This window comes from Dysidea avara, chromosome 9, assembly GCF_963678975.1.
Source record: "Dysidea avara chromosome 9, odDysAvar1.4, whole genome shotgun sequence".
NCBI lineage: Eukaryota > Metazoa > Porifera > Demospongiae > Dictyoceratida > Dysideidae > Dysidea > Dysidea avara.
Window position 1 is genome coordinate 26,730,528 of NC_089280.1, and position 18,569 is coordinate 26,749,096.

The window sequence follows — 18,569 nt, forward strand, 5'->3', positions numbered from 1 at the left end:
ATTACCAGCCAATTAGGGTTAAAAGAAATCAATTTAGGTCATCCAAGAGATCATCAAACTATTTTTAGCTATAATGTCTTGATGTGATGTTTTATGTGTTGCAATAGCATTGTTATATGTTTACCGTAAGGCAAGAAATTTACATGGATTTTGTAGTGAATATTTTGCAAGTTGTGTGGAACGACCCAAACTCATGTATGCAAAAATCACAAACAATGAACCACATTCCATGACAAACTTCGTTGCCCTAAAGTACATGCATAATGAAAACCACAACACAAGCTCCACCTTGCTTTGTAGAATTGTGAAACTGCCATGACATCTACAACCAAAACAAAAGACTATCATTCTAATTGCTTACTTGATGCATGGCACTAAATGGAGTCTTAACTGAAGATTTATGCTTAAAACACCTTCCCAGTGACTGTACATTCTTCATACTTTAACACCCTGTTTGAGACATCCTGGCAATTATGTTCACTTGGGGCGTGGCACTAAATGTAGTCTAAAAGATTTCTGCTTACAATGCTTTCCCTAAGTAACTTACGGTTCTGCACGCTTTCACAATTTGTTTATAAGACATTAGGGCTTGTGTCGATATCGTGTCTTTAAAAGTTATTGTCTGGGTTTGAGGTTTGAACGGAGAAAATACATGTAGAGGCAAACCAGAATTAGATATTGTCAGTGCTAGATTGACTGTACAAACACGGGTATGTTCACTGGTATAACGTGATGGTAGGCGTAACACAAGGTAGAGAGTGAAATATGTGTAAATACGTCTAGTTTTTATTTTACAGAGGTTACAAGAAAACTATGATGATGATGACAATTACTAAAGATTTTTAAAATTACGTAGTGCAATACAAATCGATTGAGAGATACATGTTGCATAATCCAAGGCTATTATTGTGAAACCATTCCTACACATAAATAACTAACAGTGGTGTAGTGTTACGAACTGGTATAGAAAACCGGTCATTAACCAGTATTGTCTAGGTCAAGCCAATTATTGGCTAAGAAGCCTTTAAACCAGTTTTGCCAACCCACTTGGTAAACCATAAATTACCCCTGCTGACAAATCATAACATAACCTCAAACCATGTGTAAATATGTGATTATAATACTGCTATTGTTATTGTAAGGCAGGATGTTGATGGTCACTTTGTTACCACCCTAAGGTTTCCAACAGGCATGTTTAGTATAAGGTCCAGGAAATTAGTATCGAAATACTCTAATAAAGCAGTCAACCACTCTACTACTGTATGATTTCAGCTATATAATCAGCATTTGAAGGGTATCTTAAAAATGCAGTGACTGTTCTATTAGAATATGTCAATCTTTAGCCACTTTTTCCTTCACAAGGAGCTGTAAACCTTTTTTACTGTTTTATTACACTCTTCCATTGTGCATCATACACAATATGCAGAGTTTCAACTTCTCTGATAACCAATGCACAAAATTTGTGCCCATTATGCTGGCATTATACTCAATGCTTTTGCCTACCTATTATGCACCAAATTTATGGTAATACTGCATTCACTTGGCCGCAACTTGATATCAGTCCTTGTTCTTACCAGTCATGATGAATAAACTTGTTTGATTTATCCTACTTTGCTTTGCAGCACCTTTTTTTACAGCCCCAATGTTGTTTTTGTTTTAGAATAGCTTTTACAACATAGCTATGTGGAAAAAAATCCCTACATTATCTGGATAATATCACTATCTGTTCAATGCCAATTAGTAGGGAGTTTCCCATAAAGTTGTAATAGCTTGTAATATTATCTTGTTTCACTACTTTTTATTGCTGAAACCCTTCAGTACTTATAGGATGGCCCCATGTGTGGCACTGTAACTCCTTAATTAGAATATCTTGATCTCGCTATTTATCTGCATGGAGTGAGCTACTGTATGGAATAAAATAATAGGGGTGGCTGACATGGATTGTTCTGTACAGCAAAACTATAGCTGAGTATTTGAAGATACCTGTAGATCATTAAGAGGCATTATAATATTATAGCATCCTATCAAAACCATATCGCTATTACATCTTTAATTGATGGGCATGGTCACAAACCTATCACCCAAAATTCCACCTTCAAAAATCATCCTAGAGACATTTTACGCAACGAAAATCACCTTTACGGAATAGTACTAGTCTATGTAACATATAAAACAGCATTTAATATAACAAAACACTTACAGGTGGCCGGATATAGAATTTTTAAAAATCGCCAAAACTCAAGTTTTAGTCTCACTGCCTTACTGACCACAGTCGCAAGGCTAGAGGCCAAACGAATCAGCGCACAGCCACCATTTTACGCCACAATACCAAACTCACCAGTGGGATGTGCCTTTTGGGGTTCCAACGAGTGTAGGCCCCCTGCACCTTATTTGTCTTTTCTTTTATCTTCAATCAAGCTGCTTCAAGTGTCTTCTTCTTCATCCAGTGAAACCATATTGAAGAATTAATTTTCCATCTTTCAGCAACATAATATAGATGTCACAGAAATATTTTAGAGCTGGAATTCAGAAACGCTTCAGTCCCGGTGCTATACTAGCTATTGTTGATTTCATTTTCGTTTGAACATTCCGTCATCACCGTGAATTATTCCACGACAGTTTTTAGCCAATAGCAGTTTACGGATTAGTCACAACCACTCATAAGAAATCACTGTGACAGTACAGTGGCAAACCTAAGCTGAAGAAAGGTTTGAGCTTATAACACGGAACTTGTATCGTGGACGGAACTGTTCAAACGAAAATGAAATTAACAGTAGATATCTGCAAGTTCGCGATTGGGATCTGTTCGCGATTGAGATCTGTTTGCGATAGGTTTGCGACTGCACCTATCAATTAAAGATCTAGGTGGACTAATAGCGATAGAGTATGGGGACCACACCTCTTAACAATCTAGCTGTTTACTTAACAGTAAGCAAGATGACCTCACCCCTTATTGGTCTAGCTAACTGCACGCCTCTTGGCTGACTCAAGATATACTCTAATACAACAGTCACTCTAATACAACAGTCATGTATGATATTCTATTAAAACAGTCACAAGTTACATTGTAGCTAGCTGTGCTACAGCAACAACTAAGCAAACTAGTATTTTAAAAATTGTTAATTTAAAAATGAAGTAGAGATCTATGCAATAAAAGTAGTGAAACAAGAGATGAATGATGGTATTACAGCATAGCTCAGTAGGAATTACTTTGGCACATTAGCTACTGTATAACAATTATTTTGCTCAATGCCAAAGTAGGGACTTTCCCACTGAGCTATGCTGCAATACCATCATTCATCTCTTGTTTCACTACTTTTATTGCATAAATCCCTACTTTATTTTCAAATTAACAGTTTTTAAAATACTAGTGATCATTAAAGTTGTAGATTGTTTGCCAATGTATGGGGGTGTCATGCCATGCAAGTGCAGCTACAGGTATATGCTTCCTCTTGCAGCAGCATAAGTGCTTCCAATAGTTTTGTGTCATCTACGTAAATGTGCTTCTCTAATGAAAGTATTGATACGGAGAATTAAAATTAACTCCTTTGTACGTTTTTTTTTTGTATGAAGAAGATCACGTAATTGAAGATAAAAGGAAAGGCAATCATCAGAACCAGAAAAGGCATATCCCACACATCAGTTTAATTTGTTGTTGTGGCATATAATGGTGGACGTGTGCTTCAGCTTTGTTTGGCCTCTAGCTTTGCGAATGTAGTCAAGCAGGCAGACAGGGCAGAGAGACCAAAATCAAGTTATTTTAGCATTTTTTTAAATTCAACTTCTATAGCTAGTTTTAAAACTAGATTTGATGTTAGATGCATTAAGAATTATGCCATATTATCAAACTTAGGTGCAACAACTTTGACAATGAATAGAGCACTATACATTTCATAGTAATGGAACACATCATATGTACACTGTAAATGTTTCATGATGTCTGTCACTAACTTATTATAAATATGTCCTAAATTTCTACAAAAGTAGGGAACTGGTCTTATCATCTATGACAACAGACTTGATTAGTGACCATGAACACAAAACTGCACTATCAAATTTCACTGTCAAAATCATCCTGGCTTGAGTGGTCTATTTTTACTGGCTGCTTTCCCAAGCCCTGTGGCAACCCATACCAGTGGTCTGAGGCCTTGATGTAGCTCTGGATAACCTGGGGAAGGCTGTGTATATAGCTGCACATGTAGTGTACAGCTCCATGTTGTTGAAAATACACCTGTGCAGTCAAAATGAAAAGTGACACAGTCAAAATATGAAAAACTGCCAAATTAATAGAAAGGAATTATCTGATCAAATGATCATGTGATACCTAGTTCAAGATATTTTGGGATTTAAATTTGCATGATTAAACGTATATTTAGAATTTCTATTGAAAATCATGAGAAATTGTGAGAACAGCTAGCAAGCAGTTGTGATATCAAGTGTGTCTCATGACCAAATCATGATAGTTGAGTGGTCTGGTTTATCTATAGACAAGTGTTCAATGCCAAATTTATCAAAGCTAGCGTTTATTGAAACTGGCCTGATTTAGTTCTAGAACATATTTCTTACACAAACAATTTGTTTTATGTCCAGTATATGCTAATAAAACTTGCACTGTATTTCATAAAATCTATCGATCAAGCCATTATAATTGCTGTTTAATATTATTGTGTGAAACTAATTATAATGATATGCTCATTTGTACTCAGATCCACATTGCCAAACCAGTGATGAAGCTAAACATCCTCCATTGGTGCTGGCTGCATCCAAACTGCCAAAGATCCAGTTTGAAAATGATGATACTGATTTTGGCATACCAACTTCTGGTGGCACAGAACTTAAAACTACTTTCCATGTTTTGCTTCAAAATGTGACAGATGTCAATGCCAGTAATCATCATGGAGTTACTGCTTTACATGCCGCATGCAGTAGAGGTATCGTGTCTATGGCAACACACCTTCTTAATGTGGATGGGATTAAGCTTGACCAGAGAGACAATCATGGTAATATGCCTGTACATGCAGCCTGCGATGGTGGAAACACAGATATTGTTACAAAACTGATTGAATGTGGAGCTGACTTTAAACAGAAAAATGATGAAGGGAAAAACCCCTTACATGTTGCTGTGGTCGAGGAACACATAGAAGTGGTGAAAACCATTCTCGACAGTGACAAGCTTAAAAGAATCAAAACATATTTTTTACAAGAAGTAGACCATAATAATGAATGTGCATTTTTGTTGGCTGTCAAGACTGGAAATGAAGGGATAGTAAAAGTTCTCTTGGACACTGGCTTCATTAAATTAACAAACAGAAATCATGTGGGTGCCAACGCTTTTCACTTGGCTGCTGCAATTGATAAGGTGGCAATTATGGAATTGATTTTTGGGCATGATAAACCAAAAGCTCTTCACCTCCTGACTGCAAAAGATTTTGGAAAGTGTACTCCTCTTCATGATGCTGCAATATATGACCAGGTCAATGCACTAAATTATATGGTTAAAAGGTGAGGAACACTTTTATTGAGATCTATATTCTCCAAACATGTTTTACTGAAATTTTAAACACAGTAAAAAATTTAAGCAACTTTTGCTTTAAGTGAAAGTACTTGTAACTCAGCTTTTTACAAGTAAACCTTTTGTTAGTCCTATGGATGCCACAGTAGTTATGATATGCAGTGATTATACCATAACATAAAATTCTATGATGCAATTCCTCTGTAGTGATTACAGGTGATCATGCATACTATTCAACTTCCATAACTTTTACTCCCATAATCTGAGAATGCAACATTTGGTAATTCATGTGCCTATCAAGCCTAATTTAGTAAAATGTGAGGGGTCTGCAACTCTCTTGAAATCTCATACAGCCTTCTTAGAGATTTGAGATATCATCTATGAATGAAATTTCCATAAAATTTCTGATATTAAACATCACGTCATACCAAATATTCTGGATACTAAGATTTCATTTTCTTCGAAATCTTGAAATCTTGCCAAAAATATTGAAAATTTGAAATTTTATAGGGGATTTCCCAAGTTCCAGACCCCTCGGTAAATTTCCAAAAAATGTAAGGTATATAAGTAACTAAACCAGTTTCTTTACATACTTTAATAAGCATATGCATGGCAGGAGAAAATAATGGCATATTAAATAGCTGTATGTAATTTTGCGACACAGTTAGCTGTAGATTTGCTGCAAAACCAATTTAGTCCTTTGGAAAATAGTATTGAGTTGACACCAAGGTTTCAGTTTTCAAACCATGGAGAGGCAAAATTTGTGTGGGCATAATGTTCCCCATATGTCAAATCTCAGGTGGCTCCCTATCGAAAAGTAATCTTGATTCTCATGCTAACTATCTACCCAGTTTTATGTTTTATCCAACTATGCATAAAACAACAAAAATAACTTATCTAAAGAATTAGAGCCCTAACTATAATAATGACAGTTTTGCATTATTTGCTACGTATATTCATCTGTGCAGGATTTACAAGTGCCGTTATTTGGGTTTAAATCAACCTAGGAATATACACACTCACTTTTCTTCTCAATGAGTGTTTAAGTCTGCAGTTCTTGACATACATAAGCAGCCACAATTGTATAGATCCATGTAGGCTTTGTTGTGTAACTGTCACATGCTAAACTTACCTGATGTCAATAGTTCATTTACCAAAGTCTCTATTACCAATCAAAATGCTGTCATATCCAGGAGTGTAGGAAGCACGGGTGCCATGGGTGCTTGGGCACCCTTAAATATTTCCAGTGGTGTAACTAATGGGTGTCAGCACACTGTACTATATATTGCTGAAACTATCGAGATACTCTAATAGAGCAGTCAATGACTCTAATAAAGTAGTCACAGTGTTCTTTCAGAGAAGTAGTGTAGTCAACTATGTAGTTATAAATATTGATTTTGATTATCAGCAATAGAATGTGCAGCCATTGCTATCAGCTCGAGACCTTTTTTTTTCTTCTTTCTTTTTTTTTTTGGTCTTCAACTTTACTACTGGGCACCCATAAGTTAAATATCTTCCTATGCCCCTGATATCTTCCATAAAATATTGTGCAGCAATTTCCATTAAAATGTATGGGAAAAGTGCAGTAAATAGTTTAGTTTATGATGTTTTCAAATGATGGCCCAGAATTGTATAAGATGAGGCTTAAAAATGTGTAATCTGTGTGAATAACAACTATAAGGTTTGTGATAGCTAAACATTATTATCGAAGATATAGATACAGCATTAAAATTGTAGAAACAAATTTAAGGATGCGTTAGTTGTATATGGGATGGATGGATAAATATAAAACATAAATTATAGTTATAAAAGAAAACTATATATTAGCCAAGTACTTATCATTGTTTCTATAGATCTAAAGCTTTAGAACGAAAAATGGTGACACCACTTTTAGAACAAAAGATGTTTAATGAAGCTACACCACTTTTAGCTGCAGTTGCTTGTGGAAGCTTGAAGACAGCTCAGGTACTAATTGAGAGTGGCACGGATTTAACAGCTACTACCTGGGATGGTGAAAATGTTGTCCACCTGACTGCTGACTGTGGTGCTGTGGACTTGTTCAAGGTCTGTGAGATGGCTCTCTGTGTCTCTTTAAGTTGTTGCATACTACTAAACAGGTGTACACGAGATTAATTTGTACAATTGGTCATACTTTAGACAAATATTTTGTGAGGAAATGTCTTGCCTATTATTGTTTTCTTTATTTCGAAGTTAATGTCTAACTTTGATTGTGTAATTCAATATCAAATGTAGCAATTCTGTGACATAGCTATCCTTGTACAGAACAAGTAGAAGGAAAAATAAAGTTGGATTAGGGATCCAAAAAGTAGTAAAACAAGGGAGGTTGCCTGTACCTGCATACATACTAGTGGACATTTAATCCTATACTTCAGTCTATATACTAGTGTTTTTAATTTTAAAAAGTGAAGTAGGGATCTATGCAATAAAAAGTAGTGAAACAAGAGAATGATACTAGTTTGTTTAGTTTTTTGTTGTGGCACAGCTAGCTACAATGTAACTTGTATTAGTCCACTTGTATTTTCCACATCTGTAGGTATGGGAAAGGCAGATACCATCATTTATAAACATCTTGCCCATTTGTTCAGTGATAAGTGGAGTTCTCCATATTCTGTGGTTATGGGCAGGCTTCACTATAGTTTGGGGTTCTCCTTGCTGCACTCTTCAGTGATGTGTATCAAGGGATCATGTTCTAGATCCAAGCGTGCCTGTGTGCCTCCAGCTGTCAACCTTGCTGTTGCTGAGGGGCACCTGTCTCCTTTAGAACAATAATGGAATATACTAATTTTATATTGTGCTTGCTTATTTTTCTTATTAAAATGGCTATGTCTACCAGAACAATGTAGCTTGTAACTGCATGTTCTATCATACGTGCATGACTGTTGTATTTGAGTGACTGTTGTGTTAGAGTATATACAAATACGATAAGAAGTGAAATCTAATCCAAAACAGCCAAGCTGTAAAAAAAGAGTGCGGCCCTCAAAAAGGCTATGGGGAAAAAAGATGTGAAATCCAAGACGGTGGCCAAGAATGGCTGTGATGGTAGGTTAATGGTAAAAATTTTAATAACGACAATTCAGGTAAATTTGGTGCCGTTTACAAAAAGAAGTGAAATCTAATCCAAAACAGCCAAGCTGTAATAAAAGAATGCGGCCCTCAAAAAGGCTATGGTGAAATCCAAGGTGGTGGCCAAAGAATGGTTGTGATGGTAGGTTAATGGTAAAAATTTTAATAACGACAATTTAGGTGAATTTGGTGCCGCTTGGTCTTGGCACAAAATTCACCTGAATTGTTGTTATTAAAATTTTTACCATTAACCTACCATCACAGCCATTCTTTGGCCACCACCTTGGATTTCACCATAGCCTTTTTGAGGGCTGCATTCTTTTTTTACAGCTTGGCTGTTTTGGATTAGATTTCACTTCTTTTTGTATTTGTATAGGTGGCTTTGGGGCTTTTTTAACCTATCTTTTCTTTACCACAGGAAGAAAAAAAAGATGAAGAAGATTTTAAATACTTTAACTATATCTAATTTTATCAGTAAATTCTCTACAGGGTGATTTGTTTGCAGCTGAACTCTCTACTTGGCAGTTTCTTTGTAGCTGAACTCTCCACACTGTAACTTCTTCTAGCTGATCTCTCTACAGGGTAATTTGTTTGCAGCTGAACTCTCTACATGATGGTTTCTTTGTAGCGGAACTCTCTACAAAGTAACTTCTTCTAGCTTATCTCTCTACAGGGTAATTTGTTTGCAGCTGAACCCTCTACATGATGGTTTCTTTGTAGCCGAACTCTCTACAAGATAACTTCTTCTAGCTGATCTCTCTACAGGGTAATTTGTTTGCAGCTGAACTCTACACGATGGTTTCTTTGTAGCTGAACTCTCTACAAAGTAACTTCTTCTAGCTGATCTCTCTACATGGTGACTTGTTTGTAGCTGAACTATCTACAGGTGATTTGTTTGTAGCTGAACTCTCTAAGTCCTTGAATTAGGTTAGGTAATCCTAAGGCTGCAACACATGTTGCTGTCAGACCTTCAGTGCTGGTCACTGTAAAGCGCTAATAATAAATACTTTAGGTTGATGGAAGAAATCCATCCCTCCTGGAGGAAGACTGAGTGTGGCCCCGACTATACATTGGGTGACCTGCAGTTCGAATCCTGGAATTGGAGGGATTTTTTCCTTACTTCAGTAAGTCAAGTCACTAGGTCTAAGTCCTTGAAAATAGGTTAGGTAATCCTAAGGCTGTAGCACATGTTGCTGTCAGACCTTCAGTGCTGGTCACTGTAAAGCGCTAATAATAATTACATAACCAAGTAATAAGAATAATAATTTTTTTCGTCAAAATACGTCATAAATAATTAAATAATGTACGGCTAAACCACTGCACATAAAAATACGCACTCACCGGTAATGAAATAAGTAATACACGAAGGGAAAAACTAAAAATGGATTCATCTCTACTTGCCGTAATTACGAAGTTTACTATTCCAAATAACGCTGTCCAATAAATAAACAAAATAACTTTGCGGTAAGAGTCCCTAGCAACGAACTCGTACAACCGGTTTGAAAAACGGGTTGTAGCTTGTAGCAACCGACTAATTGATATGCGCTGCGCGTTTAACCTGGCATTAGATACTACTTGCATTTGAGCATAGATAGTATATTGTATTGTAGTATAGTATAAATCATAGATAGTATATCTATGATTTGAGAAGCTCAGTGAGAAGGCACTTCGAGTTAAATGAATTGTAAGTTAATGGATGAACAGAATACCACACATCGAGATTTAGTGGGCGTGTCACGTGCGTAAGGAACTCGGCCAGTTAAAACCAAGTGTAATTTTACTCGTCCAGTTACTGTAGGACGGCGACTGAAGGAGCAGGGAGAAACGACGCAAGAAGGTTTACAGCTGAAAAAGTGTTGTAAGGTGAGTAGGAAAGGGTCCAAGAGAACATATAAGAGGAATGTCAAGCATATTGGATATTTAAGTAGAGCAATATATTAAAAGTAAAAAGATATCTTGATAGAGCAGCTTATTTGTTTGTTCCTTGCTTCACTACATAATGTGAAAAGTGATTTTCCAATGATATAACCTTTTTTTTATTTCCAGTAAGTTGATTCGCACTTTTGACTGTATCTCTAACGTTGAAGACAGAAAAAGTCTGTAATGAATTTCAACATATTTACCCCTTCATTTTATTGGTCATCACATTGTGTACTGCACACAGTTTTATTGACTGTAGAAACTAGTCTGCCTTTCTATAGAGTAAGGGTCTGGTCACTCTGACATTCAAAATTTGTGTGTAACACTTAAAACTGGTAATGCTGCCTAATCCATATGGAAAGAAATCTTAGTTATGTTAATCCATACAGAAAGAATCTTTGGTTTTCTTTGGGTAGTAGTTGTTTGCTGATGTTTTCGAGAACTACTCACTTTATGTGGTTGTTGGATGTGCCATCCTTGCTGCCATCAGGGGTGTACACAGGAATTTTGAAAAAGGGGTTTCGACTACAGCTAAGTGACTGTTATATTAGAATAGTTTATATTGTCTGACTGCTTTATTAGAGTATCTCGATCTTTTCACCAAAATCATAATTAAGAACAATGCTATAAGTGTTGCTATCATGTGAAAAACCATTATTTAACTAAGATAAAGGTTTAAAATGTGTCCTGTTCCATGACAGATTCCAGATTCTGGAACCCTGAAGTTTCAATTTCTTAATGTTTCAAGTACAGTGTAAAATCCAAAGGGGTTTCCTGAAACCCCTGGAAACTCCCCTCCATATGCCCCTGCTGACATTATTGTGACATCACTGTTTAATGACACCTCTAAAGTGACCAGACCCTCTCTCTATGCAGAGGGGCAGACTAGATAGAAACGCTATTAACATCTGTAACGTTAACCGTGCTAAATTTCTAGGCCAAACTGTTGGTGTTTCTTTTTCAGGTACTCATAAGTTAGACTCTAAATTGATGAATGTTCTATGAGAATACAATCCACTCTAAAGAATTTGTTGACATCTGATTCTAAAAAAAATTAACATTTGTTTTTCATTTCAACACCGTTGTGCAATGGCATAGCCAGACTTTGCCATGTCTGGACACTGGGTGGGCAAGTCATATTCAGCCATGAAACACACATACACATGCCCATCTTCATATGGACCTCAATACAACATTTCAAAGAATAGTGTATGCATTATGTAACACTACTGTATGCAAAATGACTAATATAACCTTGAGAACCCTAACTAGCTATTGGCCTGCTTAACCCATATATACATCTGAATGTGTCTTTATATAGTTTATACCTGACTATAGGAAGAAACTTGAAAGCACGAGGTGTATTTAATGCTCTGTATTGAATTACACATGATAAATATGTCCTGCCACTAGACTAGAAACAAAGAAACAATTGTTGATTGAACAAGTTGACCACACCATTTGAACTATCACTAAGTAGTATCCACATTGCTAGATGGGTGCTAATGTCTCAAGTAACTTCCTCTATTCTCTGATCAGAGTTTGGACCACGCCACATGTTACATAACTTATTCCAAATGTAAACTGTCCAACCCACTACTGGTTATTTGAGCTGTGTTATTTATTCTTGTATAATAGTTAAGTACGCTAGACCCTCAATTATCCAACCCTCATTCATCCGTATCCTCGTTTATCCAAAATTGGTAACGACTACTTTATTAGAGTGTTTTGAGTACAAATGTATGTATATTAGAGTTTTTCAACAGAGCTCTGGATATAAATGTATAGACTTCAGTTTTACAAACAATTAATTTATCTGAACACTTTTACCAATGTCTGAGACACATCGGGTTTCAGATAACCAAGGGTCCACTGTACCTTCATCATATTTGACTGGTTAATAGCCGCGGCTCTTACAATAGCTGCCCCCAGATAGTGGCCACTCTACAGCCTAGAATTATTGTCCTAAGAGTTGCCCTCGGATAAGAGTCACATCTTGTATCTGAATATGTTGGTACAAGTGTTGTTAAGACATGTTTGGAGCAGAAACCAGGCAAAAGAGTTGTTTAAGCCAGGAAATGACGTTTTTGAGAAAAGTTTAAATGAGTAATACCATTGAAGGATGATTGAACAAGGCCAGTCACTTGTGAATCCATAAAGACACCATGAGCTGCTGCCACAAAAGCCCAAAGTAACCACAGGGTTTTCTTTGCTGAAAGTTGTAGTAGCCTCAGCTATAACCGGTCAAATGTAGTATTTGTTTTAACAACTAAATATTCGATGATTACTGAATTGCAGCATGTGTGGTTTCTTTTACATTCAACAGAACAGTCACTCTAATACAGCAGGGAGACAGAAGTAGTTGCTACTTGCTAATAGTCAGCCTCATGTTGGGTCTGTTGTTAAAAAAATTCTGGATAGTATGTTTCCTGCTTTTCTGTAAAGTTTCCCTAATAGAACAGTCACTCTTATACAACAGTAAAATAAGTACTGTATACAGTAAACTGCTGAAATCACCCTCAGATTCAACCCCAATGGTCTAATTTTCCAAAATTGTCTTAGGGATAGGGGTGGGGTGCATGGCCTACTAGGAAGCACACTAAGGTGTGCCTTCCGTGTATTACCAAGTTTTAGTATTTATATAGCTAGGCCCTAAAGTCTATCAGTTCTTCAGAATTTTAGGTGCATTGGAATTAGCAGCAATGAGAAGGTGTGTACACTGGAGAAATGATTGTCAGTTCACTTATTGTATAGTATGATAGTACTGTTATCGTACTGTATAGTAGGAACCACAAAGGCATGGGTGTGGCCCATCCAAAAACCATCCTCACTTTTCCCAAACGATGATGTGGCAGTATTGGCTAGGTAAAACTAAGCCAAAACAAGCCTTCAGATTGACCCAACATGTTTCCAACAAGTTGCTACAGAATTTGAAAAAAACATTTAACAGAATATCTACTCTTCTACTCTGTGTGTGTCTGCGTGCATATGTGCATGTGGTGTAGTGGGTGGTGATGATTGTGTGGTATCAATAGTCTTTTTCTAATGGTACAGGGAACAGGGAATTCTTATTATAAGCTCCGCTTGTGATTAATTCAGAGTAAACCAATTACTAGTAACTGTTATTTACTCTGATGTAAAACTTAGACCAACAAATAAACATTAGTTTACTCTGAAGTAAATCTTGGGGTAAACTACACTATATACGTAGTGTCCCACCCGTTAGTTTACTGTTACATCTGTTACAGGGTAAAATGGTATATCAGTTTTCTTCCTGTGGTGAAATGACGTACAGTGCTAGCTCCCTTGATTATCTGAACACTTGGTTATCCAAACAGCAGAATTGAACTCTCTTTTGTTTATGATGTATGTTCTATTAGAGTATTTGAGCTCAGTATATAAATGTATGGGGTTTGATTATCTGACCATGTCTTGGTCCCAAGGGGGTCGGATAACACTGTATTACCCTGTGATTAATGATCATGTGGAATAACACAGTTACTTTGTTTATGCAAAATGGTAGCTTGAAACAGCCCTTGAATAGCCCTACTTCTATCCATTCCTAGCCAGAATAAAATTCATTGGCAAAAATGATGTAGTGTTGTTTAAGTTGTGTTACTCATTCTTGTACAGTAGCTGAGTAATTTCATCAGTCAGTCAGACTTTTTTTTATTCAGAATAATATGTCCCTGAGAGGTTCCCTATACTATACATGTAACTGTATTTGTTGGATATCAAATGTGGGAATAAGCAGTTTCGTGTATTCTTGTTTTGTAGTAAGATAAATAAATGGAATACCTGTCTCAAGTTACTATTAATGGATAAAGATATACACTTGAAAAATTACTTTTGTATACTGTCAACTGTTACGTGCTTTTATGTTGTTATCATACCACATTTTTAGTGTATAGCATCAGAATTCCACTTAAATAAATGTTGATTAATGTTAGGTCGTTAAGTGGGTGGTTTTCTTTATGTTTTTTGGTCTTGAAAAAAATCTTCCCTACTTGCAAGCTAAAAGTTGCTCTTATGGTGTTGCAAACTGACACTACATCTACATTATTGTGGCATAATCAGGGCTATGGGGACAAGGTAGAGAGGCCACCATCAATTGTGACACAAGCAGCTGATGCAATAGGACCTTGACTATCCAAACCGTGATTATTCATTCTTTATTAGTGACTGCTCTATTAGAATATTTCTTCATTAGGTGAACGTTCTATTAGAGTAAGTGTATGTTCCATTAGAGTAGTTGAACGGAACTCTGTATATGTTTAAACTGGCACACAGGTATTTGGATAATGGAGGTCCTACTGTACTTATTATGCATCACAGTTAGACAAAGCAGCCACAGGTTGTTTAATACGCTAACAAATTTACTTGGTTATGTGTGACCCGGTCCTAGTAATAATAATAATAATAATAATAATAAAACAAGGTAACTTCTTCTAGCTGATCTCTCTACAGGATGACTTGCTTGTAGCTTGACTGTCTACAGTATTAACTGGTTGCTCCCTACAGCATAGCTTGCAATGTAATAAAAATCTATAATTGAGTAAGTCATAAATTAGCTGAATGCTCTATTAGGGTGACTGTTCTATTAGAGTATCTCGATCTCGCATTTGCTACACGGAGTTGGCTTTCGAATCATAACTCAGTGGTTTGTAATCCGATTGTTCTCTACTGCTGCAAGGACTTTCTACGGTGACTATTCCAGTTATATACCCTTTTCCAGCTCACTGCTCTAAGTGTTTTGCCTGGTAGGCGTGAAAATTATTGGTATTTTTATTCACGAATCTCGATCGCGCAATTGTTACACACCTTCGGTTTCATGTCATATCTCCATGGTCTTTATTTCGATTGCTTTCAAACCACCAAAAGGCACTTCTACAATGGTTGATCTATCCACAAAACGATTTTCAACTCATTCCATGAAGCGGTTTACCCTGTAGGCGTGACAACAAATCGACCTTGTTGTACGCGAATAATTGATCATAAATCCTTCACCGTTCATCGGATTTGCATCAAATTTGATACTAGAATTCGCCTTTGGACTGCCTTTCTGTGTGCCAAATTTCAAGGAGATCGGAGTACGAACTTGAGTTTTATAGCAATTTGTGCAAGTGTGCGAAAACACAGATAAAAAATCTAGGAGCAATGTGTTTGAACATGTTCGTAGCTCCAAGAAACTCTTCTTCATGGTAACATTCATGGCTACAGAAACTACCTCGAACTCGGCCTTGACAGTGGATATAGTCTGTGGAACTTTGCAAGAGAAGTTGCTTACCAGAGACTTATCTTGTGGGTCTAGCCATTGCATCGAGTTTGGCTCTCGAACCCTGACACCCTGTGAGTTTCAGCGTGAAGCAGGTAAAGCCTCTGCTAAAACTGGAAGAATATCATCCGCTATCAAGATCAACCCCTCTCCTGAAACTTGGACTCTTTCGTGGATTGCTCAGGTAAACTTTGTTGCTGGTTTATTGCTGTGCCGTACCCTCCAAGTGCTTAATTGCAAACTGGCGCAAATTCTCAGCCCAACTTTCCACCTTCTACTGCTAGTGCTTTAGCCAATACGACTCAAGCGTCACTACCAGCGGATTTAAATAATGCTATTGATATCAAGTCGACTGACATTTCTTCGCTACCTATTTCAATATCTGATAACATTGATAGTTCTACTCAAGACCAACGCTGTTCCCTACCGGACTTTGAGCCTTCATCTAGTTCTGTATTTAACTGGGGATCTGTTGACTCAGACACTTTCTGTCATTCGCTTGAAGCAAGTTATAGTGAAGTTGTTATCCGGAGAAACAACAGTTTTAAAATACCTTCTGGAAACGTTGGTAAGAAATTTGTGCTGGAGCTGGCCAGACTCTTTCGTTCAGCTGGGGAGGGATCCAGTTTGGAGTCCATTGCTTTGAAAGCTACTTTCACATTTTGCACCTTAGTGACTCAGAAGCCAACATATACTTCAAAATCAAAAGACCACATATCTTGTCTTGAACGACTAATGCTTTTGTGGAGTGATGGCAATCTGAATGAGCTGATTCTAGAAGGCAGAGCTATTCAAAATCGTCTTAAGACCAGCAATCATGCTTCTAGTAATAATTCATTATCACAGTCCTTTGCTAAATTGATGTTCTCAGGTAAGACTGCAGCTGTTAGCTTCTGAACCTGGGAGAGGAGGAGTTCTGCGTTTAGGTGATACCATACCTGGATCTGGTAAAGTATATGATATTCTCAAGTCAAAACATCCTGCTGTTGCCCCATTACATTATGAAGCTTTACTACCTGACAGTGTTACTACAAATCCTGTGCATCCTGTTATCTTTGATGCATTGGATGGTCCAGCTATAAAAGCTGCTGCCTTACGAACTTCAGGTGCTGCTGGACCTTCTGGAATTGATGCTCACAGTTGGCGAAGACTGTGTTCCTCCTTCCACTCTGCTTCGGATGAACTTTGTTCTTCCATTGCTTTATTAGCCCGTCGTTTGAGTACCATGTTTGTTGATCCTGTGATGATTTCCCTCCTGATGGCTTGTCGGCTGATAGCTTTAGACAAGAGACCAGGTGTCCGACCTATTGGCATTGGTGAAACAGTTAGACGTATTATTGCTAAAGCTGTTTTGTGTGTGATTGGTGAAGATGTTCAGTTTGCTGCTGGCTCTTTGCAACTGTGTGCAGGACAACCATCAGGAGGGGAAGCTGCTGTTCATGCTACGAGGGAAGCTTTTAATGATGATGATACTGAGGGCATGCTACTAATTGATGCTACTAATGCTTTCAACTCTCTTAACAGAGCCGTGGCTTTGTACAACATCCAGCGTCTCTGTCCATCATTTTCCACCATTTTATTAAATACTTACCTACACCCTGCTTGCCTCTTTGTTGATGGTGATGTTCTCTACTCTGAGGAAGGGACAACTCAAGGTGACCCGCTTGCAATACCATTTTATGCTCTAGCCACTGTACCTTTGATTGAGAAACTCACTGCACCGGTCACTCAGGTGTGGTATGCAGATGATGCTGCTGCCTGTGGTAAAATTTCTGCTCTTCGTATGTGGTGGGACCAAGTTTCCTCACTGTACCCTAGCTTTGGTTACTTCCCTAATGCAAAGAAGACATGGCTTGTTACTAAGACTTAGTTTTGCTCTATTGGTAAGGAACTGTTTCATGACTCAGCTGCAAATGTTACATCTGATGGCAGACCTCACCTTGGTGCTCCAGTTGGCACCTCTGAGTATGTGGATAGATTTACTTTTGATAATATTAGCCAGGGACGTAACCAGAAATTTAAAATAGGTGAGGCAGACTCCAGGGGCAGATGTAGGATTTTGCCAAGGGTAGTAGAAGTGATAGAAGTGACCACACAGTGTGCAAAGCACACTCTGTGAAATGCAAAGCATTTCGCTTTCTAGGGGGGTCTGGGGGCATGCCCCCCCCAGAAAATTTTTAAAAATTAGGTGTTTCAAGTTTGAGGCAATTTTAGTCATACTATGGTAATAATTATTGCAAAGAATGTGCACTGGAAAATTAATACAATGAAAATTAATACAATTATTATGTACAATAGCTCATATACCTTCTGTAACCCCCTTGGAGTTTTGAACTGTCAAAGAAGCACTTGGTTCAAGCTCAGGTGTCAACTCAGACCCTACAAGCATAAACTAGCTATTCTCTAGATTAGTTAGTTATTACTAGCCTATTATATGCAAACTAGCATTGCCAGTGTGCTGATAATGGAATACTTTGGAATTGATTATAATAAAGTTAATACCTAGAATTAACTAAACTCACCCCATAAATGTAGAATGGTCTTTTGGTGCTTCTTTTTTGGTTGTTGTGAGCATAGGCATAGCAGGATATTTTTAGATAGCTAGTGGGGCTCTAGTTTAGTGTTGAAGAGCAAAAAAAAGGTCAAAACCTACTAAGAATGGCTGACCTCTGCTAAATAATGTATCACTGATAAAGCACATAAAAATCTTTATTCACAACTTCATAGTTTGCTACACTGCCAAGGCCGGAGGAGACGGTCCGGTTGGTTAGGCCTGAG

The 18,569-nt window shown here is 37.3% G+C and overlaps 1 protein-coding gene and 1 long non-coding RNA gene across 2 annotated transcripts in view; both read left to right on the forward strand.

Moving 5' to 3' along the window:
• The window catches only part of LOC136266290 (transient receptor potential cation channel subfamily A member 1 homolog), a 134,334-nt gene that overhangs the window by 16,144 nt on the left and 99,621 nt on the right, over nt 1-18,569 (forward strand). Inside the window, exons 5-6 of the mRNA XM_066061305.1 lie at nt 4,707-5,502; nt 7,366-7,576. Of these exons, the coding sequence (XP_065917377.1) occupies nt 4,707-5,502; nt 7,366-7,576 (1,007 nt within the window). The remainder of the gene's footprint in view (nt 1-4,706; nt 5,503-7,365; nt 7,577-18,569) is intronic.
• LOC136266293 (uncharacterized) lies at nt 9,891-14,752 on the forward strand. Its single transcript, XR_010706029.1, has 3 exons — nt 9,891-10,334; nt 10,386-10,459; nt 14,294-14,752. It is a non-coding gene; the product is annotated as an uncharacterized lncRNA (long non-coding RNA).